The sequence below is a fragment of the Heloderma suspectum genome, chromosome 3, assembly GCF_057233095.1.
Source record: "Heloderma suspectum isolate Gila_16-S chromosome 3, 16-S_ref, whole genome shotgun sequence".
NCBI classification, from domain to species: Eukaryota; Metazoa; Chordata; class Lepidosauria; order Squamata; family Helodermatidae; genus Heloderma; species Heloderma suspectum.
This window is the reverse complement of record NC_139460.1, coordinates 156,395,725-156,419,805: the sequence shown is the minus strand read 5'-3', so window position 1 is coordinate 156,419,805 and position 24,081 is coordinate 156,395,725. Positions and strand designations below refer to the sequence as shown.

The 24,081-nt window shown below is 45.7% G+C and overlaps 1 protein-coding gene across 6 annotated transcripts in view; it reads left to right on the top strand.

Moving 5' to 3' along the window:
* Window positions 1-24,081, top strand: part of LMO7 (LIM domain 7) — a 202,771-nt gene that overhangs the window by 109,065 nt on the left and 69,625 nt on the right. For all 6 annotated transcript variants that reach the window (XM_084844819.1, XM_084844815.1, XM_084844814.1 and 3 more), the window contains 3 exons: window positions 21,054-21,084; window positions 22,280-22,393; window positions 23,006-23,204. In XM_084844819.1, the coding sequence (XP_084700945.1) occupies window positions 21,054-21,084; window positions 22,280-22,393; window positions 23,006-23,204 (344 nt within the window). The remainder of the gene's footprint in view (window positions 1-21,053; window positions 21,085-22,279; window positions 22,394-23,005; window positions 23,205-24,081) is intronic.

The window sequence follows — 24,081 nt, the reverse complement described above, 5'->3', positions numbered from 1 at the left end:
ATATAGAAGGGGAAGAAATGGAAGCAGTGCCAGATTTTACTTTCTTGGGCTCCAAGATCACCGCAGACGGTGACTGTAGCCATGAAATTAAAAGACGCTTGCTCCTTGGGAGGAAAGCTATGGCAAACCTAGACATCATAGTCAGAAGCAGAGACATCACCTTGCCGACAAATGTCGGTCTAATCAAAACTATGGTTTTCCCAGTAGTAATGTATGTCTGTGAGAGCTGGACTCTAAGGAAGGCTGAGCGCCGAAGAATTGATGCTTTCGAACTGTGGTGCTAGAGAAGACTCTTACGAGTCCCCTGGACTGCAAGGAGGTCAAATCAGTCAATCCTAAAGGAAATCAACCCTGAATGCTCATTGGAAGGACAGATACTGAAGCTGAAGCTCAAATATTTTGGCCACCTAATGCGAAGAGAAAACTCTCTGGAAAAGACCCTGATGCTGGGAAAGACTGAAGGCAAAAGGAGAAGGGGACGGCAGAGGATGAGATGGCTATATAGCATCACTGATGCAATGAATATGAACTTGAGCACGCTCCGGGAGAGAGCACAGGACAGGAAGGCCTGGCGTGCTATGGTCCATGGGGTCACGAAGAGTCGGACATGACTGAACGACTGAACAACAACAAATACCACCATGTGTGTACAGCTTTTGAACAACTCTTGGTAACTCTGGGCCGAGTTTACACTTGGGTAGGTCTCTCTCTGTCTCTCTCTCTCACACGCATACACACACACATACACACACATACACACACATACACACACACACACTCTTATAACATAGTGATGAATGTGCGTATGTGAATTGGACCTAGCACTATAGAGGCTGAGAATTATTTCGTTGGCATAACATATGCAGGTCACAGAATGATTGAGTACCTGTGCCTATATTTTATATTAATTTTAAATCAAATATTAATGGGCACATAATAAGTAGTGTATGATCATGGCATCTGGCCCCATCACTTCCTGGCATATGGAAGGGGAAGAAATGGAAGCAGTGACAGATTTTATTTTCTTGGGCTCCAAGATCACCGCAGACGGTGACTGTAGCCATGAAATTAAAAGACGCTTGCTCCTTGGGAGGAAATTATGGCAAACCTAGACAGCATAGTAAGAAGCAGAGACATCACCTTGCTGACAAAGGCCCGTCTAATCAAAGCTATGGTTTTCCCAGTAGTAATGTATGGCTGTGAGAGCTGGACTCTAAGGAAGGCTGAGCGCCGAAGAATTGATGCTTTCGAACTGTGGTGCTGGAGAAGACTCTTACGAGTCCCCTGGACTGCAAGGAGGTCAAATCAGTCAATCCTAAAGGAAATCAACCCTGAGTGCTCATTGGAAGGACAGATACTGAAGCTGAAGCTCAAATATTTTGGCCACCTAATGCGAAAAGAAAACTCTCTGGAAAAGACCCTGATGCTGGGAAAGACTGAAGGCAAAAGGAGAAGGAGATGGCAGAGGATGAGATGGCTAGATAGCATCACCGATGCAATGAATATGAACTTGAGCACGCTCCGGGAGAGAGCGCAGGACAGGAAGGCCTGGCGTGCTATGGTCCATGGGGTCACGAAGAGTCGGACACAACTGAACGACTGAACAACAACAACAACAAATAAGTAGTGGCTATATTTATTGCTCCTTCTTCCAGGTCTCTGGCTACTTAGAGATCTGTCAAGCTAACCTGAATGAATCTGGGGTAGTCATCCTGATTTAGGAATGTTCCATAAGTTTTACCCAACAATAGCAGTCAAATTCACTGATCTTGCTCTTATTAAAAATCCAAGAATATTCAAAATCCAAGGAGTCTTAGTTTGCTTAGACTGACTGGGTCAGATGCCCTGCAGGGAATTTCACCGACATGTTCACATGCATCCTCACATTGGAATTTTCCAGGCTAGTTTTGCCTGCCTGTTCCGGGGGTGGGGTGGTGATGGTGGTATTTCTTAATGGCTTTGATTTTTGTTAAGCTTACATTAGCGTTTTGTTCCTTGACACTTGGGAAGAATTGGTTTAACAGTGTGGATCCTATGACTCATAAGCTATAAGTAGATAAAATTTATCAAAGTATATGAATTCAGGCATTTTGCTATCTGAGATGGAGCAGCAAATGGACATGCATGTACAGACACGTACCTTGTCAAAGTACATGGCACTGAAGGCCAGGCAAGGTGGTTGTTGTGGTTGTTGTTGTTTTTGAGGGATAAAGTCCCAGAAAGGCCTCTCCTCTTCCCTGGCAGTGATAGTAGAATAATCATAAATTAAATAGCTATTTGCTACCCTTCCATGATACCCCAAATCAGTTGCTTGAGGGAGCTGCCTCATTCTGCCTAATGGTAGGGCTAGCCAATGCATTATTGTATTTATTTTAACTGTGTAGTGCTAAAGAAACAGAGCATTGGGCATAACATCCTGAAACCTACAGCAGCTGGTTAAGAAGTCGTCAACATCTCCCCACAAAGTTGAGTAGATATGGAATGTGATGTATGAACTAAGTAAATAGTTATCTGTTGCTGTCATCTTGTATAGTAGTAACCACAGTAATTTTCTCTTTGCAAACCATTCACTCTTTGAAATTCAGGCTGCTTTGGGGAATTAAAAAAAAAAGCTTGTCACGTCCTTACAGCAGCTTCCCCCAACCTGGTGACCCCATGTGTGTTTGACTACAACTCCCATGACAATGCATCTGAAGGACACCAGGTTGGGAGAAACTGCCTTATAGGCAAATATTTGTCATGTGCTTCCCCTCCTTTCTCTTCCCTGTTTTTAGACAAAATGGACCGTTTGATCGTACATTTGTATTATTTTTAGTGATGTTTTCTAAACCAATGGTGTCATTGTGTTTCCATTCTTACAAAAGGATGAAAAGTACGATTTTAGTTTCTTTAGCAAATTCAAGTTTAACAAATGTCTAAGTTTGTACTTTTTGTGATCTTAAAATGCATTTGTGGTGTTTTGACATGTGGTATATTAATATCTGGCTGTGATCATGTTGTGCATAATTACAGCATAAATCTCATTGTAGTCCCTGGAAACAAGAAGCACTTGGATCCCACACTCAGGTACTTATATTTAAGGCCAGTCAATTTTTAAATGGAATTAAAAAATTCCATGTAAGGCATGTAGAAACTGGGTGCAGGATTGCAGCCTTCAGGAAGAGAAGCAACTTAGTATATTTATTTTAATATTTATAAACTGCATGCTGTTGCACAATCTGTAACGCCTTGTACAGCCTAGTTAAACAACTTGATATGTTAGCTGCCAGGAAGTGAGAATCATTCCATAGTTTCAGGGTGTGGGGTTTCATTCATTCTCCCTCCCTCCCTCCCTCCCTATTTGCGTGAAGGTAGTGGTGGGAAATTCTGATCACATTACAACACACCAACATGCAAAAACAAGCACGTAGCCAATAGTCCAGTAACAAACATCAACTGCCAACAAAGAATATCAACAGTCTTGAACCTCAAAATGCAGCTTTGATCAGAAAAGGTATACTGGGAGGGAGAGGGAGCAATTATGGGACTGAATATTATCTCTGGGGTTTTTTAACCCAATAAGAAATAAAATAAAAAAATTATCTCATATAGAAATCCTGAATCTGACTCACTAATTCCTTAAGATTTTGATGGCAATCTATATTTTAAAGGGAAACAATGTGGTTTATACACTCATTCGCTTTTACTGTTGCAAAAATGCATATATGAAGCCCCGTGGTTAAGACTTGAGCCAACAATAGGTTCTGAAGTCAGGGCCCATGGAATGTCAGGCAGGTATTTTTGCCTTTGTGCTAGTCTGGCAAAAGGGGAGGAATACAGGACAACCAGCCAGACCTGCAAGAAGCTTCATAAAGATAGATAGGCCAGATAAATAACTCCTATAAAATATGTTTGATCAGGCTTGATCTTTGGCCTGAGCAATAATGGGACTCAAACTTGTGGCTGTTCTCTGCCAAACACTTGCAACTGGCTTTGCTTCACCTGTCCACACCCTGCCTCACCTTGACTTGCTATCTGTATTTCAGCCCCACTGAGATCATAGGACATGTGACAGGACATTAGATGAGAGTACAAAATGCCTTGTATAAACTGGCTGATGGGAACGTTGTTCCTACTGTGCTACTAGTGAAAAATCTGGCATACAATTCTAATATTTCTTGGTGTGTTATCTAAATACATTAGCACAAATTATTTAATGTATGTAGCCAATGCTGGTATGTTCAAATGACAATATACTTTTTAATTACCATGGGAAAATACTCCAAATGTTGGTTGTGACAATTGGCCCTTTTAAGGGTTTGGAAAAGTATATTTCTTTTATTATATACATCAGTTGTGTGAATTATGCAGAGCTGCTATTCAGGCTTACTAAACATCTGACTTGTATAAGAGGCATCCACTGTGGAATGTTATCTGATTCATTCCTGCCAATGACTATTAACAGCTGCTTCGTTCCTAGCAAAATGTGGGAGAATAATGAAATCTAATAGTTGTAATATGGTTAGCCAAAGAGAAGGTATCCAAACAGCAAGTATAAAAGGTGTCTGAGGTCATGTGCAGAGAAGATGAAGGGCCAGCTAAACAGGCAGAGCTCAGCAGTCTCAATGTGTGGATGAGACAGTGGTCCAAGGAGGAAGGGTTCAGATTTGTTAGGCGCTGGGGAACATTTTGGGACAAGCCAGGCCTGTACAAGAGGGACAGGCTCCATTTGAACAAAAATGGAACCAGACTGCTGGCACTAAACATAAAAAGGTAGCAGAGCAGCTTTTAAACTAAACCCTGGGGGAAAGCTGACAGGAGCTAGGAAGCATCCGGTTTGGTTTAAATCATCCCAAAGGGATGAAAATGAAAATGTTTTTGATTGCCCAGATGTAGAAAGGGAGGAAATAGGCCATGAGTATATGGTAGAACATGATAGCCATTCAAAGAGGCCAAAGTGCAACAGTAAAAGCTGCACACACCGGAGGCATATGGGCAGGGACACTGTGTATAGATGTTTCTGTGCAAATGCTAGAATCCTCCGAGCCAAAATGGGAAAGTTGGAGTGCTTGGTTTTGAAGGAGAACCTGGATATAGTGGGCATTACTGAAACCTGGTGGAACGGAGAGAACCAGTAGGAATCAGTCATCTCCGTATATAAACTCTACTGGAAGGACAGGGAAGGGTATACTGGGAGAGGTGTTGCTCTGTACGTCAAAGAGGGCATAGTGTCTAGCAGACTAGAACACCTAAAAGGGTAGACTCTTTCACAGAAGCACTGTGGGTGACAATACTGAGCTCCAAAGCTAATTTAGTCCTAGAAACATGCTATCATCCCCTAGACCAGAATGTTCAGGGTGACCTTGAGATGGAAAGCGAAATCAGGGAGACCTCTAAATGAGGAAGTGTTGTTAAAATGGATGATTTCAGTTCCCCCACATTGACTGGATAAATGCATGTTTCAGTCATGACAAAGAGGTTAAACTTCTTGATACCCTAAACAACTGTGCCCTAGAACAGTTGCTCACGGAACCCACCAGAGGAGAGGCAATCTTGGATTTAATCTTAAATGATGTTGCCCAGGACCTAGTACAAGACGTAAATGTTGTTGAACCATTTAGAAACAGCAACCATAGTGCTATCAGATTTAATATATATTTAATTGGCCACAAAATCCAGCACAGTCACATTTGACTTCAGAACAAGAAACTTCTCTAAAATGGTGAAAAGGAAGTTGAAAGGGGGAGTCAAGAGGGTTAAATGCCTTCAAAATGCTTTACTCCAAACCACAATAATAGAAGCTTAGCTAAAATGCATACCACAGGTTAGGAAAGGTAGCACCATGTCCAAGAGGTCACCTGCATGGTTAATGAGCTACATCAAGGAAGCTATTAGAGGAAAGAACACTTCCTTCAGAAAATGGAAGTCTTGCCCAAGTGAGGAAAACAAAAGGGAGCACAATCTTGCACAAAGTCGATGCAAGCATACAATGCATAACCTCTTTGTCATGACTGAAACATGCATTTATCCAGTCAATGTGGGGGAACTGAAATAATCCATTTTAAGAGATGCCCAAAAGCATTTTGAAGAGCATATTGCATGAAGGCCTAACAACATGAAGGCCATAATAAAATAATTCTTTAAATATATCAGAAGCAGGAAACCAGCTAGGGAGGCAGTTGGACTTCTGGATGACAATGGAGTTAAAGGAGAACTGAAGGAGGACAAGGAGATTGCAGAGAAGCTGAATGAATTCTTCTCATTGGTCTTCACTGCAGAAAATAAAGGACAGGTAACTGTGCCTGAACTGATATTTTCAGGAAGGGAGTCTGAGGAACTGAGGCAAATAGTGGTGACAAAAGATGAAGTTCTCAACCTTATTGATAAATTGAAAGCAAATACATCACTGGGCCCAGATGATATCCTTACCAGAGTTCTCAAAGAACTCAAATATGACATAGCTGATCTTCTAACAAAATATGTAACATGTCCCTAAGATCAGCCTCTGTACCAGAGGCGTGGAGCCTGGCCAATGTAACACCAATTTTTTAAAAGGAGTCTGATTGGGATCCAGTATATTACAGGCTGTTCCAGGTAAATTGGTTGAAATCATTATTAAAGATAAAATTAGTATGCATAACACCTGTTTTTAAAAAGAGATCCGGGGGGACTTGGGGCTGTTTGGTAGGAAGACCTAGGTCTGACTATCTCTGACTCCGCATGGAAAAACGTCTCCATTAAAATCTGTTTCCTGTTCAGTAAGGGAAGTAACCTTAAAGTTGCTTCATAGATGGTATCTTACTCCGGTGAAACTGAGTTTTATGAATCCTTCTTTATCCCCTAATTGTTGGGGAGGATGCACAGAACTCGGGTCCTACTTTCACATGTGGTGGCTTTGCCCCCATGTATCAGATTTCTGGAATCACATTTTTAATCAGATTTCTATTATTACTAAACAATTAGTTACCAAAACCCCAGTACACTCTCTCCTTTCCCAGTTGCTTACAAAACTATTACATATGGAACTTACAATTTTTCTTTTACAACAGTTCGACTTACAATAGCAGCGGGGTAAAAATCTTCAGATTTTACTTTAGAGATATGCCCTCACCCCGGTGCCAGCTTGTCTGGCTGAAAGGGGGGGGCATTGCGGGTGGGTGGGGTGACAAGATGTAGGGGCCTCTGATTGGTGCACCACAGTGGCACCACCATGCAAGGAGGGGCAAACTGAGCTGCTTTAAAACTCAGCTCACCCTCCCAATCTCAGCTTTCTGGCTCGACGCAGCTAGAGAGAGTTACAACTCTGCCTGAAAACGAATGAAGGACACCTGCCTGCTGGAGATCGGCTTCGTCATCATTCCAACCTCCTGGACTCCGTGTGCAATCCTAAACCACTCCACGTCGACGCTTGCCTCAACTCCAGCGTTGCCGGTGCTCGCGCTCCGGCGCGGCTTCCTTGGGCCCGCCGCCTGCCCTGTTGGCGGGAAGTGCTGGCATTGGTGGCGGTTGGCGCTGGGGCGCAGCGCCTGTCGCCGCAGGCGGTTGCAGTCCCCGCGGGCCCTGGCGCTTGCGGCGGTGGCCCGCCCCCTTTCCTTCTTCCCGTCTTTTGCTCGGTGTGCCTACCCGGCCCTGGGTTTGTTGGCGTGCGTGGCTGGTGCGCTTGAGCCCGGGCACCGCCCCCTCCTCGGCCGGCTCTTACGGGGTCGGCGGGTGGTCCGACGGCTGCCCCTGCGGCGTGTACCCGGGACCGGCACCCATTGTCCTCCCATACGGGGGCGCCGGCTCTTGCAGCTGCGGCTGTGGCGCGCCCGCCCTCCCTTGTCTTCTTTCAGGCTGCGCCCCCGGGGTTGTTGTCGCTCCCGGGTGTGGCGCCTGTGTCCCAGTTCCCTGCGGGGGGTCGGCATCGACGGTGGCGGTACAGCTGCCTCCTCCCCGAGGTCGTGGCGTGCGAATGCCGCCACGCCCCTGGGGCGCCGCCGCTTGCGGTGGGGCGCGCAAGCTTGGGCGCTGCTCCCTCCCCACGTGTCTTGCCTCGCCGGTGGGTGCGCCTCTGTCGTCACCAGCGGCAGGCATCAGAGGGCGACGCCTGTGTCTCGTGCCCCTGCAGGGTGGGGTGCCAGTCCTTTTGGCAGCGGCGCATTCCCCCCCATTGCACCTCCTTCTTCCAGCGGTCGCATCGCGCCCGCGCTGCCGCGGGCCCCGGAATTGTCTCGCCGCCTCTCCGGGCCGCGGATTGCCGCACTGGCGGCAACGTCAGCCTTCTAGCGGCGGCACGCGTTCAGGTGCAGCGCTGGTGGCTGCTGGCATTTACTTCCACGCGGGACTGCCGGCGCTTGCATCTGCAGCGCCCCCCCCGCCCCCGATTAGCCGGCTCTTGTGCCGCCTGGGGAGCGCAGAGCGCTTGCAGCGGCGGCGCGTTCACCCCCCCCCCCAAGTCAAGCAAACACACACACACACACCAAACCAAACCAAACCAAATGATAATAATAACAGTGATGATGATGATGATGATAATAATAATAATAATAACTACAAAGTAAAAACAATGAGGGAAGAAGAGGGGGGGAAAGGAAAAAAAAGGGGGAAGGGAAAGGAAAGAAAAAGAAAAAAAAAAGAAAGGAAAGAGAAAGATGGGGGTGCAAGGCAATGCCCGTGTTCCGGCCCGGCTCCTGTGGCCATGGACCCTTCCCGCGCCTTTGGGCACCAGTTTCTTCCAACGGGCGACAATCGCCCCCTCCCTCCGCGCCACTTACATTTTTAGTCGTTATTGGCCATGGAGTATGGCCCTCCTATCTGGAGGTGCTCCCCACTTCCATCCCAGGACTCTCCGCCTTAGCTTGATCTCCGGTCTGCAGATCTCGAGGCCTGTTGGGTGTTGTCTGTTGCCCTCGAAGCCCAGTGTGTAGCCTCCTGCTGCATTTACTTCTAGGGGTGCTTGTTGGAGTGTTGGATTGATCTGGCATCTGGGCTATTGCTTCTTTCTGCCAACCAGCAGAGGGCTTGAGGTGCCAGCCATTGTCTGATCTGGGAAGTTAAGCGGGGTCAGCCTTGGTCAGAATTTTCGCCAACATCGTGCCAAGCTTAACCCACCTTATATATTTTGCCCCCCAAGAAAGGCCAGAGTGGAAATAAAAGGTAGGGTAGGGCCCTGCCTCCCCCCCCCCAAGAAACCACTGCGAAGGCCCGATTTTGAGTCTAATGAGGAGGCAGACCCGGTGTTGGCATTAACTCTTGCTCGTTTAGAAACCGATGAGAGTTCCTTGTGGATCTCTCCCCCCTGGTCAGGCCTTAGAAGCCCTTGGCTGTCCTGCCCAAGAGAACACAACAGCAGACCCAACGCTCGCTACTACTTTTTCTTTCAGCTCGTCTGGATGCTCTTGAAGCCTCCACTTCTTCTTCATTAGCTCTTCCGGTTGGCTCACCACCCATGGTTGAGCTCCTCCATTCAGCAGCCTCCTCTTTCCCGAGTGCCCAAGCATCAACTTCTAAGTTTCCAGTCAAGGTTCAGAGCACGGTCACAAGGGGTGCAGCTCGTCTGGATGCTGTTGAAGCCTCCATCTCCTTCCTTGCGGTTTCGTCCAGGCGACACACCACAGCTGGGGCGGTCCGCCCTCCTGGGGCATCTCCGTCAGGAGCACTCCAGGCGGCATCGTCTTCCTTGCTCCCAGGGACCCGGATGCGGCTGCCTTGGATATGGGTGAGATGACTGCACCTTGCCCCACTTGTCCAGATGGGCGACCTGCAAGGCCGTGGGGTTGCCACCTTAGCTTACCTCCCTGGGGTAGCTGGCCCTCCCAATGTCACCAGCAAATCCATCAGTCACACCCCACGGTTGCCCCAGCCGCTCAACTCAGCATCTTACAGGGTTTTGCTGGATTAACTTACGATCCCTTGCCCTGCCCCCGCCCGCTTGGGCATCCACGTAGGTGGCATATCAGATCCCTACGCTAACCTGGCAAGTTGGGATGCCACCAGGGCTACTCCTCCTAATGGCTTTCACCTGAGGAGGTGTGTGCCCGGCTTATGTTGAGGCCTTTCACAGGAGAGCCGTCATTGACCCTTCTCTGCGCAGGAACCATTGGACCAGAACCTTTCATGCCTCTCTTGACTCCTTCCCGGCCTGTTCTGCGACAGATCTGGCAATGGCCACATTCACCAGGCTGTCTCCCACAATGGCCTTTCGCCTATGGCGGATCCGCTGCTTCAGCACCGCTGTCTGTGCTGGGAATACAGCCCCAAGGGTGCATACTCCCAGAACCTGTGCCTTTTCCGTCATGAGTGCTCCCAAGTAGCAGTCAGTACTCGTCCTCCCCTTGTCCAATGCCTGGGGATGGTAGGGTCCCGCCCCCGTTGGAAAGGCCGAGGCAGTAGGAAGCTCTCATGGGCCCATGCCCGGTTAGGATGGTGCCGCTACTCCGACACCCCAACGGGGGGAACACGTTTTAACTGGGAACACGGTTTTATGTTAGGTTCTTGGACCTCGCCCCTTTTTCTAGGTCAACACACGCCATCCTTACCTCGTAAGCAACATTGCTCCTCGCCAGGCGTCGATTGGTTCCTGACAGGTTAACAAGGCAGTACTGGCAGAAGGATTATAGCCCCCCCCTTTTTCACACCCCGTTATCTACTCTATGGATCTCCCTTCTGGAAATAGTGCCCAGGAAATCATCTAGGGAGTTTATCCTGATTCGTAACCTCTCCTCCCTGAGGGCCAGCCTGTTAATCAAGAGATTCCTCTTCATTTGTGTTCAGTGCGACACACCTAGTCGATGGGGCAGTTGTCTTGGTTCAGGATCCCGTCCACGGGTCCCTGGTGGGCATATACTACATGGAATCTGATGACGGTGGTCAATGTTCTGACCTAACGCGAGCATTGCTTCCCTTTCCTGTTACCTCGGTGCCCCTTAGCTCACAAAGGCTCAGGGCCTGTTGCCCACATCAACATTTGGTAAAGCCAATCTGATACCCTTAGGCGTTATTCTAGCCTCCCTCAGGACAACTTTTAGGTCCCTTGAGCACAGCTTCAAGCAGTTATACATCTTCCGAGGGTTTTCCTTTGGGGGACCATGCGAGATATGGTAGGGCATCTTCTTTTCACAGTTAGGGTAGCTGCCCCTGACCGTGCCTTTTCGCACCGGCCCAGTCTGGGCAATATAGGGTCTGCGGCTTCCGCACCATCAAGCCAGGGTTACTTCTGCTGTGCGCAAGTATCCATAGGCATGGGTTCTACTAGGTAGGGCTTTAATGGCACCTCCTTGCAGAGGCGTGAGCCACTCCTCAAAGCCGGACTGCGGATTCACTTGGTTCCGCCGCCGCCCACGGTGGTTTCGGGCTCTTAGGGCAGGTCCGATCGTGCTGAGGGTAGTGGCCTGTAGAGTGGTGGCCGCAGTCTCCGAGCACATCTTCAATGACCTTATAGACAAGTCAGTAACCCCCCCCCTTCGGTATGACAACATGACCACGTGATTCATTCTCCGTCCTCCTGAAATCGGAGGGTCATGTCATGCGTCAATGTGCCCACACTCCAGTGTCGGTGTTACAACATTTGGTTCTGGGTCTACCATGTGCCGGGTTAGACAAACCCAACGGTCAACGCTTTGTCATGAAATTAAGTAAGTGATTTCAGGGCTTTAGCCCCGCGGGTGCTCCATTCCCAGATCACATCGTTGCAGAGACTGGGAGATTGAAGCCAGACATGCCATCCTGCATTCCAGGGCTCTCCGTACAGGAGCCACCTGCGACAGAGCAGGTAGGGTGTGCCGCGCATTAGACAAAGCTTCAGTGCTAGGATTCATGGCCTTACCAGATTGCAGATCATCGGCTGCAATTTTGCGCCTCCTTAGGAACAACAGACTATATGGGACTATAAGTCACATGCTGGCCACTTAGCCTTCCGGCCCACAATGGTGGGATTCTCTGACTTCAAGTCAGATTTAAGGTTAGGCAGGCAATATAGGATTGGGCATAGATGTTGCCTGCTTTTAGTAAGTTTAGTCACCCTCTCTCCCCAGATACCCCCTTTTGGGTTCCGGGGATAATGGCTCTCCATTTGCACTGTCCAGAAAGACATTTCCCTGTCCACGCAGCAGCCTTAACAGCCTTCATCAACCCCCCCCCATTAGGAATTCAGGGTGGGTCTGGGCTCCCAAGTACGACTTGTCCGGGAGGGCCTTGATACAGTTCAAGGTGCATGTCTGGCCCACTTATGCATTTGGTGATCAAATTGATCGGTATGGCGAGGGCACGGCAGTGGCACATAGCCAAACGCAAGTCAATGGGTGGCGCCCCGTCGGGACCTTAGGGTTCTATGGAATGCCGTGGGTCTGAGGAAGGGCCTCCGTTGTATCAATCGAACGGCTTACCGTTGAAATAAGGGCAATTTGGGCAGTTTTTACATTAAGCTCTACCCCGCTAGGCCTAGGTAATTCTGCAGTTTAGAACCCACAGTCGCTACATTGAAGCAGTCTCTATGATAGTTGATGGAGGTTTCTCTCTCAGGCACGTTATGGCAGTTTAAAAAGGGGCTTTACAGCACTCCGGCCTGTGCTAGCGAGTCGTCTGCTTCTTCCTGACACAACTCTCGCTTTGCTTGCCCCAATGTGTTTATGCCCTAGACCAGCAGACTTGTCATATGCCGGAATGGGAGCCCTTGCATGGGCATGTTATGACGTCTGGAGCTGCACGAAGGGCTTGTACATCAATTTCAGACTTCAGCTTCTGTCACACTGTCAGAGTAAGATCCAGTGGCTTCCCAGATGGGGCATGCTGTTGGAGTCCCCTCCTCACTCTGTTCCACCAAAGTTCGTCAGTCTTCCTCTGCAGGTCCAGGTGCTGCATATCGAGAGGAAGGACTTCGGCTGTAAGCCAGGCAAGGACCTGATTGAACAGCCCTTGGTTGAGATGCAGGTGGTCCGGCATACCTGGCCGGAAGTAGCCTATGGCAGCCCTCACTGCTCCCATGGATCAATGGGAAGGAATGGAATGACGTTGCCAGTGGCAGGGCACATCCGAAAGTGCACAGAGAAATGGCTTATGGCCTATGCGAATGAGAGGATGGATGCACCACCCGCCAGGGAATGCTGTGGACATGGAGGGAGCGTTGCAGGACGGACAGTGTCCTCCTGTCACATGTAGTATATAACATATTTCTGTCGGTTATGCAAAGGGGCCTGCGGGAAGTTCTTCTGCGCAGGTGGGGGGAGTTTCACAAGCTCTAGGCTTGTGACTCCTGTGGCGGCTAGGATGGGCAAAAACAGGAAAGTAGGGATGGTGTGCATGCAGAGGCACCTTATGGTGACAGGTGACGCCTGAGGCCCCCCGAACGGGTTGTGCGACTCGGCGGGGGGATAAGGGTTGCCTGGGAGACCAACCCTACTCACTCACCCAGGTGTTGTGCGGCACCGGGTTGGGGGTGACACCGGAAGGTCTACCTCCCCCAGAAGGGGCAGTCCCGAGGGTAGGGATGGCGGAGAATTTCTCCCCGAATCTTCGGGGGGCCAAGCGCTAACGCATTCGGCCCCCCGAAATCGGCGGTGAAATTCTCCGCCCCCCGGGACGGGACTTACCTTTGGCGAATGTCCCTCCTGGTGGCGGGTCCCGGCGGCGGTTCGTCACGGGCGGCGGCGGCTATTTGCGTTGCCCTTATTTTCGCCGTAGTCTGCGTAAATCTTTACGTAGACTAGACGTGCCAAAATAAGGAACACAAATGGCGGCGCCCATGGGCCACCGCCATTTGCGTACGTGGTTTTTTTTTTCATAGTCACCCGTGATAGGCTACGTGACGATTTACGTAGCCTATCACAGCTGACTTTGGAAATCTAGCCGTGATAGGCTACATAAATCGTCACGTAGCCTATCACGGGGTCTTTTTTTTTTTTTACTTTTTGTTTTGCGGCCAGGGAGACGGGGCGCTTCTCCCCGGCCTGAATTTCAGCCAGGCGAGGCGGGAAGCCTCCTCCCCGGCCTGAATTTCAGCCGGGCGAGGCAGAAAGCCTCCCCCCCTTCGCCTGAACTTCGGGGGGAAAAGCGAAGCGCCTCCCCCCCACCGCGAAGCCAAGCTGCGAAAAGGTAAGTGACTTTCGTACATCTCTACCCGAGGGATGGCGAGATCACCGCCACCCATCGGGCTGGGTGTGTTTCCGCCCAAGAAGTGCCAGCTAGCCGCTGACACAGTTAGATGCCCGTCCTAGTTACCCCTTTGCAGCAATTTCAATAAATGTGGCCCAATTTTCAACCCAAGCTTCTTGTCTGCGTCTTCTTTAACCCATCTCCGCTCGCAGTTGGCATAATCGTGTATGGAAGATTGCTCTGATGGGAAAGCTAACTCACAACTTACGTATGGCAAAGGAGCATACTAATTCTGAGACATATGATACTATTTGGCTTCCTTTTATCACCCATGTATCTGAAATCTCTTGATAAAGGTTTTTTTAATGGAAAAAAGGGGATCCAGGGGGGATCTGGAAAATTACAGGCCAGTTAGCTTAACATCTGTTCTGGGTAAATTGGTTGAAAGCATTATTAAAGATAAAATTAGTAAGTATATAGAAGGACAAGCCGTGCTGAAAAAGAATCAACGTGGCATCTGCGAAGGTCCTGTCTCGCTAACCTTTTAGAGTTCTTTGAGAGCATCAGTAAACATGCAGACAGGGCTGATCTGATAGACATTCAGCATCTCTACACCACCCTAAAATCCAGCATTTAAAATGGGGCTTTAAATGCAGGATCACAACAGACTCCCTTTACATGTGCTTCCTTTTCCCCCTCCCTGTTCCCCTGCCTTCTCCTCCTTATCTGAGTCTTCCATATGCTTCATTGATCTAGCTCCTCCTCTTGCCGCTTTTCCTCTTTTCACGGCGGGAACTCAAGTGGAACACAACTGGAGTAATTTGATAGCTTGTTATCTGTGATCGATGTAAAAATGGAATACAGGTCATTTAGTGCAGGAGACGCCCTGGAGGTTCACAACATCATCTAAAGGGCCCATAAACTTCCGTGAGTGAGCAATCTCAATATCAGGATAAAAGCTCCATGTGAAGGAGCCCATGGTTTACTTGGACCTCCAATAGGCTTTTGACAAACTCCCTCACCAAAGACTCCTGAGCAAGCTCAGCAGTCATGGAATGAGAGGTCCTCTTATGGATCAGTAACTGGTTAAAGAACAGAAAGCAGAGAGTAGGAATAAATGATAAATTCTCCCAATGGAGGGAAATAAAAAGTGGGGTCTCACAGGGATCACACAGCCAATGCTTTTCAATTTGTTGATAAATGATCAGGAAATAGGAGTGAGCAGTGAAGTGGCCAAGTTTGCCTATGACACCAAATTATTTAGGGTGGTTAAAATAAAAAGGGATTGTGAGGAGCTCCAAAAGGATTTCTCCAAACTCTGAGAATGGGCATCCAAATGGCAAATGTAGTTCAATCTGAGCAAAAAATCCCAATTTCAAGTATAACCTGATGGGATCTGAGCTAGCGGTGACCAACCAAGAAAGAGATCTTGGGGTTGTGGTGGACAGCTTGATGAAAATATCCACCCAATGAGCAGCCACTGTAAAAAAGGCAAACTCCATGTTAGGCATAATTAGAAAAGGAATTAAGAATAAAACTGCCAATATCATACTACCCCTGTAGAAATCTATGGTGTGGCCACACTTGGAATTCTGTGTACAGTTCTGGTCTTCCACACCTAAAAAATTATATTGTAGAGCTGGAAAAACTGCAGAAAAGGGCAACTAAAATGATTAACGGGATGGAGCATCTCCCCTATGAGGGAAGGTTATAACAACTAGGTTTGTTTAGCTTGGAAAAAAGGATGGTAAGGGGAGACATGATAAGAGGTGTACAAAATTATGCATGGTGTGGAGAATGTGGATAGGGGGACATTTTTCTCCCTCTCTCAAAGTACTAGAACCTGAGGTCATCCCATGAAGCTGATTGGTGGAAAATACAAGACAGATAAAAGGAAATACTTCTTCACACAGCACATAGTTAAACTATGGACTTTGCTACCACAAGGTATAGTGATGGCCACCAACTTGGATGGCTTTAAAGGGGGTTTAGACAAATTCCTGGAGGAGAATCTAGCAATGGCTCCTAGGCTTGATGGCTATGTACTACCTCCAGTACCAGAGACAGTGTGTCTATGTACACCAGTTGCTGTGGAACATGGGTGGGAGGGTGCTGCTGCACTTGTGTTCCCCTTGTGGGTTCCTGGTCAACAGCTGGTTGGCCACTGTGTGAACAGAATGCTGGACTAAATGGACCCTTGGTCTGATCCAGCATGGCTCTTCCTATGTTCTTATGTACTTAAGTCTAGCATGCCAAATCTCTCGAGACAAGATGGAAAGGGAAATAACTAAAACAGTTTATCCTTTTCAGAAGTAAGTTCAGTCTTTCTACTGAAAAGTAATTTGAATCTCCGTGTTGCTCTTTCCAAATAGCTTTATGGTGGTAAGGTTTTAAAATATTTTTTAGTTTATTTTTTCTGCTGCAACAAACAGCTGTTCCATTGTGATTTCAAAGTGTCTTGGTTATTGTCCAAGGGGAAAGGGTGCAACAAACATATCCTGAAATAAACCTGGTTTCACTTACACTGAGCTGCTGCAGGATTCATATTCACAATGCATGGAAACGTGAAAGGGAAATAGGCTTGGCAGGGTGCACTCCTCGGGAGGTGGGGGGAATGACTCGTTAAGAACCCTCTTCCACCGTTTGGTGCAAATCCTTATATTTTACTCATTAGCTTGAGAAGATAGTCTTGGCAACATTATTTTTCCTCCTGCAGTGTATTGTTGTCAAATACTGTAGCGTTTTCTTGCTCACTTATTTTGTTGGTCATGTGGACGCAACGGCATCACTATCTGAATGGAGACTGGATGACTCGAAATAAATGGATACTGTGGTGTAGCAGGCAGTGTTGGACTTAGACTGGGGGAGACCCGAGTCCCTGCTCAGCCAAGCTCCCTGGTGGCCTTGAGCCAATAATCCTCTCAGCCTAACCTACATCATAGAGTAGTTAGGATAAAATTGGATACCCTACACCATATATTATTTTGAGCTCCTTTGGAGGAAGGGTGGGATATAAATGTTATAGATATGGATAGATATAGATATAACACAAATCAGGTCAGAAGAGCTTCTAGTACGGTATGTAATTCTCTCTGATATCTAGCCTCAGGATGAATAGTGAATTAAAAACATAACATACTGAATTTAAAATTAACATTTAAATTGTAGCAAATGTTATCACCCCATCCCTCCTATGAATTTTAATTGCAAACAGCCCTGATAGAAGGCTTTTACAGTAGGCTGGTCCTTGTAAATTCCTTGAAGGTTTTGCCATCCTCTGTCATTTCCCATGCTGTAACGCAGAGGTGGCACTAGGGACAGGCTGTCTAGCTCCTTTTTAAAGTTGAAAGAGTAACACAAAATGCTAATGTGGTGGGACTGGGCTTTCCCTCTTCATCTTTCCTGGCCTAACACTCCTGCCAGGGGGCTTTTAGTGGTATGGGCCAAAAATGGATGGATGCATCAACTTTTCCCATACCAGCTGACTTACTAGGCATGTTTTCAGAGATCATCTTGAGAGTCTGCAGTTGGTGGGGGAAAGGAATGTGCAGCTGTCCAGGGGTGGGGATAGTGTGGGCGGCTGAACTTCAAATGCTGTTTGGACAGTAAAGTAGGGATGCTAAAGGATGGGTAAAGGGAGAGAACTTAGCATGCGGGGAGATAATTAGAGTAGTGGATGGCCCAAGCTCCTATTCTGGCCAGATTTAGCCTAGTATATTGGCTAAAAGAACACAGGTTTCTTAAAAATAATCCATGGCATTGCAGATGGTAGAGATGCCACTGCTTCTAGACAAACTTGCCAAGTGATGTCACCCATTCATAAATCTTGCTGGTTCTTTGTATCAAGACTAATGCCCATAACAGGAAGAAAATATTATGGACAGAGTTTGTTCATAATTTTTGGGAAATTACGTGCATCTGAAAAAATGTAATCAGTGCTGATTTTAGTTTTATAAATGCCTCTGAGAACAAAGGTCTGTAGAGAAAACCAAGAGTTCTTTTGAAACAAAAGAACAAAAAGAGCAAGTTACTGGGAAATGTGAAGCATAGTTTTGCATTTGTTTCTGTCATTCCCACATGGGTGCTTAAGGGCAACAGCAACTAACCTACCATGATTGAACTTTTGTTGTTTAGGTGGTTATGGGGTGATAATGACTGTCAGGTTGCTAATGCCTTTTTTAAAAAAATTCCATATATTAATAGTTTAAATTGATACATCAATTGATTGTACATTAAATTGATACATTAAATACATTAAATTGATACATGCTTTTACTGTGTCCACAGTAATTCTCCTGATCCCCATTTAATGGCTGGACTGCCCATCACTGCGCCCTACACCTTCTTTGAATCACAGCCAGGTGAACCAGTGACAAAAAGGCCAATATCAAACCTGCATTAACTAGGCCACGTGTTGTCTTGCCACTGAGTTCAGAGCAAATAAAATAATGTTTTTGTTATGTACCAAGTGTAAATATGGTAGAAAGTATTTGCATTGGCCAAGCTACTAAACTTTGTAAGCTTTAGTTTTTTATTTCCTTTAGTCTGGCGTTGATTAAACAAAACGTTGGTTCTTGCAGTCGTCACACTTGAGGAGGATAATGGAATGTTCAGAATGCTGAGCGAGTAAAATTACATTGTGCAAGGGTTTTTTTATTTTATTTTGTTTTTTGCTATTTGGATTAGTGCATTATCAGTCCATTATCAGGAAATGTACAGAAACTTCTGTGAGATGGTATGGTGGTTGCTTTTAGAGAATGATGGTACTATTTGTGACAATTGTATGAGGAATTTGTCTCTTATTTTAATAAAATGGCTTAGAAGCATAAAAGCCCAAAGCGGGTGGTAAACGCCATCTAAGATTAAATACTAGCACGAGACTGATAGTCAACAAGCACTGGAAGGGAAAGTTGAAAAAGAGAGAGTTCAAGACTGGCCCGTGGACCATATGAGGCCAGTAGAGGCCTCCAGCACGCTGGGACCAGGTCTTCTCGGGGTCGGGTTGCTTGGGAATGCAGCCCAAAGTGGGTGGTAATCTCCGTCTAAGGCTAAATACCAGCACAAGACCGATAGTCAACAAGTACCATAAGGAAAAGTTGAAAAGACTTAGAAGCATAGCACCATGATCTTGATGCCCTTTGTCCTCTCAACTTATGTTGGTATCCATATGGCCTGAGGCTAAGCATTTTTCCTCTAAAGTAGCATTCCAGATGATTTAGACTACAACTTTCAGATTTCCTGAACCATTGGCTATGCTGGCTGGGGCTGATAGGAACTGATCCAAAATGTATGGAGGGTGCCAGGTTGGGGAAGGCTGCTCTAAAGGATATAGCGCAGCCTACTTTTTATAGCCATGCAAGTTCAGGAAGTGACCCCTTTCTGTAGACTTTTGTATAGCTAATAGCAAAAAATGTTTGCTAGAAACGATTGCTAGAAAATCAAAAATGTCTGTTTAAATGAGCATTAATGACCTTGATTATTGCTTGCTGCTGGACTCACTCCACCTGGTTTGGTTGAGGCTGGAAACAGTGTGGCAGTTAGAACATAGCCAGTGGAGGGCAGATCATTCTGAATATTTTAGTTAGTGGATGAGGAGGAGCTCTTGGGACCTCCAGGGACCTCCAAAGGCATACTGCTTGATTCAAGGGAGGGGTGCTTCTGCTTTAAAGACTGGCACTCTGAGTGTGCGTGCATGCACGCTTGCTTGCTTATCATCAAATTGTCCTATTTATAAATAAACAGATTTTGGGAAAGGAGCATACTTCCAGTACACATGCCTTGAAAGGAACATCAAACCACTCAGGGAAGTGTGGAGTTCAAAACACCACTATATAGCTTGCCTTCTTTCACTATTTCATGGGAACAGCTGAGAACTGCATGATGACTCTTCCAGGCCCACTCCAATCCCATGGGGTATGCACAAGTGCATCACTTCCTTGTAAAAGATACAAGAATGTACCCATCTAATTTACTTGGCATTCAGTGTTGGAAGTCTATGAGGCTGATGCCAAAAATAGCTTCCCTGTAATAACTGATCTCCTCTCTCCCTGCTCCCCTAGCCTGTAATAGTTGCAAGCCCACTCCAACACAAGGACAAGTGAGTTCTTGCAATTATAATGGACTGGAGCTGCTTGCTAAAGGGAGAGCCATGTTTTGATGGACATGGTAATTTGCTTTCCAGCACTCAAGTGTGCATACTCTGGACACAGGGTGAATACATTCACAGGACCAGGCTATGTGCCATTACGAAGCAACTCATAATGTAAAAAAATGTGGATTTGAGATCTTGTCAGTGTACTCCACTGACTTACCAGGTAAACAATATACTACATTCAAACAGATACGAGAATTACTTTATTGTAATACACATTCAATTGTTATCAATAGAAATATATTAGTAAAAATTTTATTAGTAACATGAGATAGTTGCCTTTTCAATCATTCATTAAAACAACAAAAAGCATGTATATATTGCATGTCCTTATCCCCAAAATGGGCTATGTAATCTTTTCCCTGTATAATGTGACTTCTTGCTGAATGTTTCAAATTTTCCTAGTGGTTTGCTTTCAGGTATAGGTTGTCCACTCTTCATTTCTACAGTGAAACTGTCTTAGTAGATAAAATGACTCAGAACTGACTCACATCTTAATTTTTATGTGGTGTTTCCTAGAGTGATATATTTTCATCTCTCCTATTGCTCTTGAGGACCTGAAACTTAGAATTTCTAACATCTATTAGTGTAGTTTCCCTTTTGTGTAGACATGTCTCCTCTCCAATTTGCCATGTTTTTGATGAACCTAAAAACTTGGTGGAATGTGATAATGACCAAGGCAGCTAGAATTCTATATTTTAGAATTCCATGTTCTGTAGCTTATGCATGTATATTATCTGTGCTTCCAGTTTTAATGGATGTTAATGGACTCGAGCAGTCAAATTTGCTATGAAATTATGGCTCAGTATTAGCCATTCTAAAAAATTAATGTACGTCTGACTTTCTTGTTTTGCAGGCAAGAAGAGACCAACAGAAGAGTGAAAAATGTAAGACAAGGATGTTACTTTTCCTTATTTAATTCACACATGAAGATGTCTTTTTTATTTTAAAGACAAACATGGGACTTTAAGTTACTCATTTTATTCCTGTTTTGCAAGAGGTCAGGTAGTAGTAAGAGGGGACCTTCAAAGGACATGAACTAGTTTGCTGTTGTGTGTGCAGTAATTTTTACATTTACAACGGATCTGTAGTTGGGCATGATGGGAAATAGGTATACCTGTGCCATGAGATGGCTAAGGGCCATGACAGATGACTAGGTCTGGGCACTTAGTTTTCAACCCTTACCCTGTACCCTCCTTTCCCCAGCCAGGGTTCCAAGATGCATGTTTTCTACAGCTGGAGGGAAGGAGGGCTGGGGAAGGGTTAAGCACTCTTTTTCCACCCTCTGCTTCTCCCCACTAAATTGTATTTCCCCAAAGCCTGTTGCTTTTTGAATGTCAGTTGGAATAGAAAGTGACTGGAGCCCATAAGGGAGCAGCCAGTATACATGTTTTGCATAGAAATTCCATCCACTGTACAGTAGACTTTTTTTTAGGGCACTTCATGCATGTTTTCAAGTTCAAGAACATAGGAAGCTGCTTTATACTGAGCCAGCCCATGGGTCCATCTAGCCCAGTATTGTCGACACTGAGTGGCAACAGCTCTCCAGGGTTTCAGGCAGGAGTTTTTCCAACTCTACCTGGAGATGCCAGGGATTGAACTTGGGATGTTCTGTATGCAAAGCACGTGGTCTACCATTGAGCTACAGTTCCTCCCCAGTGCAAGAATGCTGCATTGGATTATCATTTCTTAGTGCTGCTCACATGAATGGTGGATGATATAAAAAAGATGAGCATTGATAGATTATACCACCGACAGTATTGACTAGTGCTAGCAAAAAACCATGGGATGAATGGTCATCAAGTGACCAAAAAGTGCTAACTTTAGCCATCAGTTTGAAGAAGGGCTCTGATAAGGAAGTCAGAGTAGATAGCAGTTGAAGAAGCATGGTGAAATGTCTATCTTAGAAGCAAGAAATAAGAACTGTTATAAGAAATACAGGCACATATATTGGCGAGCTTTTGGGGTTTATTATGGAAAACTTAGAATTGAGTGTAACAGTATGATGTGTGTGGCGGTGGTGGGTTCCTACTGGGCTACCTTAACTATTCATGAGTATTTTCTATTTGATTATTTCTTTAGGTTTTGATTACATTATACTGGTTGGGCAGGAAAGCACACAGCAACCCTTATTATAATGGCCCACACCTTAATTTAAAAGCCTTTGAGAAACTATTAGGACAAGCCTTGACAAAGGTAAGACATTAATGAAAAGATACACAATTTTAGCAAAGGTTAAACATTGAATGTATTTGTTCCCATATTTTCCATTAATACCTGTTCCTGTATTCTGCACATCACCCTGTTCAGCAACTAGCTTTGTAGGAGAGTTAGTTTGAAGAGGTAAAAAATAGTATTGGGCCAAGCCACACCTCTGCCCCCAACCTCCAGCTAGACTGCCAACAAGTGTCATTGTAACAGCCTCCATTTACTTTCACATAAGCCTTTCAGTTCTGGTATTTGTGGTTGCAGAGGGAGAAGAGAGATTATAATTGAAGAACTAGATTTGACCTTGGGATGTCATGTTGTTGATCCCTAATATAATGCTTCGTTCACTCACAGGCTCTCACATTTTACCATATAACTATGTTGGGAATATTTTATATTTTCTCAAATGCACATTCAGATTACGAAGCAGAAATTGTGTTTGACTTCTATCCCAAAGTACTTAAATATATTTTCTCAAAGTGTGAGGATCAGTTAAAAACACACAATTAATATCAGCATTATGTAGAACATATTGCAAAATCAGCATCTTCAGATTAAAAAAAAATCCTTTGAACATTCTTTTAAAACCTGTCCTTGCAGGCTCTTGGAGAATCCTGCAGTCCCAAGAGAAGTGGAAGGGATAGTGGATACGGCGATATTTGGTACATTGAACGTAGTGACACGCTTTCAGCATCTACCAATCACAAGAGAGACGATTCCTTCGATAGCTTGGACTCCTTTGGCTCAAGGTCTTCTGCAAGCTTTTCATCAGACATAACCTTGAAAGGTGGCAGTGAAGGTATATTCTTAAAAGTCTCATTATCCTTTTTGTTTCATTGTTTGGGAGACTGTGCAGATTAAATGCGGATGCATTTTGACTTTTCCTATCTGTTTTCTTTCAGTTTTCAGAAAAATCCACCATGAGTTTTTCTATTGGAATGTCAGATAGTAAACCACATTTCTCTGAACAAGTACTTGCTAGCTATTGAGCAACTGACTGAAAGAAAATGACCGTCTATCCCCCACTTAGCCAACACAAAGGCTTCTTAACTATTAGCCCTGTGCTTCCTCTTCTCCTTCTGAGCACAGTAGTTAAGAATGTGACCCATGAGTGTGGAAGTGATGTGTCACCAGTTCATATTTCAGCTTAGCCATGAGCCTTTGTCTCAGCCCTCTCCTCCAAAAATCTGCAATGTGGGGGAAACCGTAACGGTCTGTCTCTATTTTTAGTTATTTAGTATGGTATATGTGGCAAATACTAATTCAAAAGAAATAGACTTCTGGATGTATGATACCAAAAGGAATAGGTTATACCATAAACAAATAAAACGGGCTTAAAAGCCATTGAAAGTGGCTTAGCCACCATGAGGTGAAGTAGGAGGGGTAGGCTGGCTTCAGCAATAGAAGGTTGAGAAAACAGTGCTGTTTCTATGGAGGAAGTAGGTTAGTTTGGCAGAGAGAAAGAGAGATGCTCCTAGCATAAGAGCAGAGAAAAGGCATAGAGTCTATCTTCTATGTCACTCCATGAGAAGAGCCAAGTAACTGAAAGATGGGAGGATACCAAGAGTTGGTGGTTTAAGAAGAGGAAAACACAAGATGCAGAAACTCAAGAGAAAAAAATGGCAGATAGTTGAGGAAGGGAGAGGCTAAGGGAAAACGGTAAACCTCACACTAGG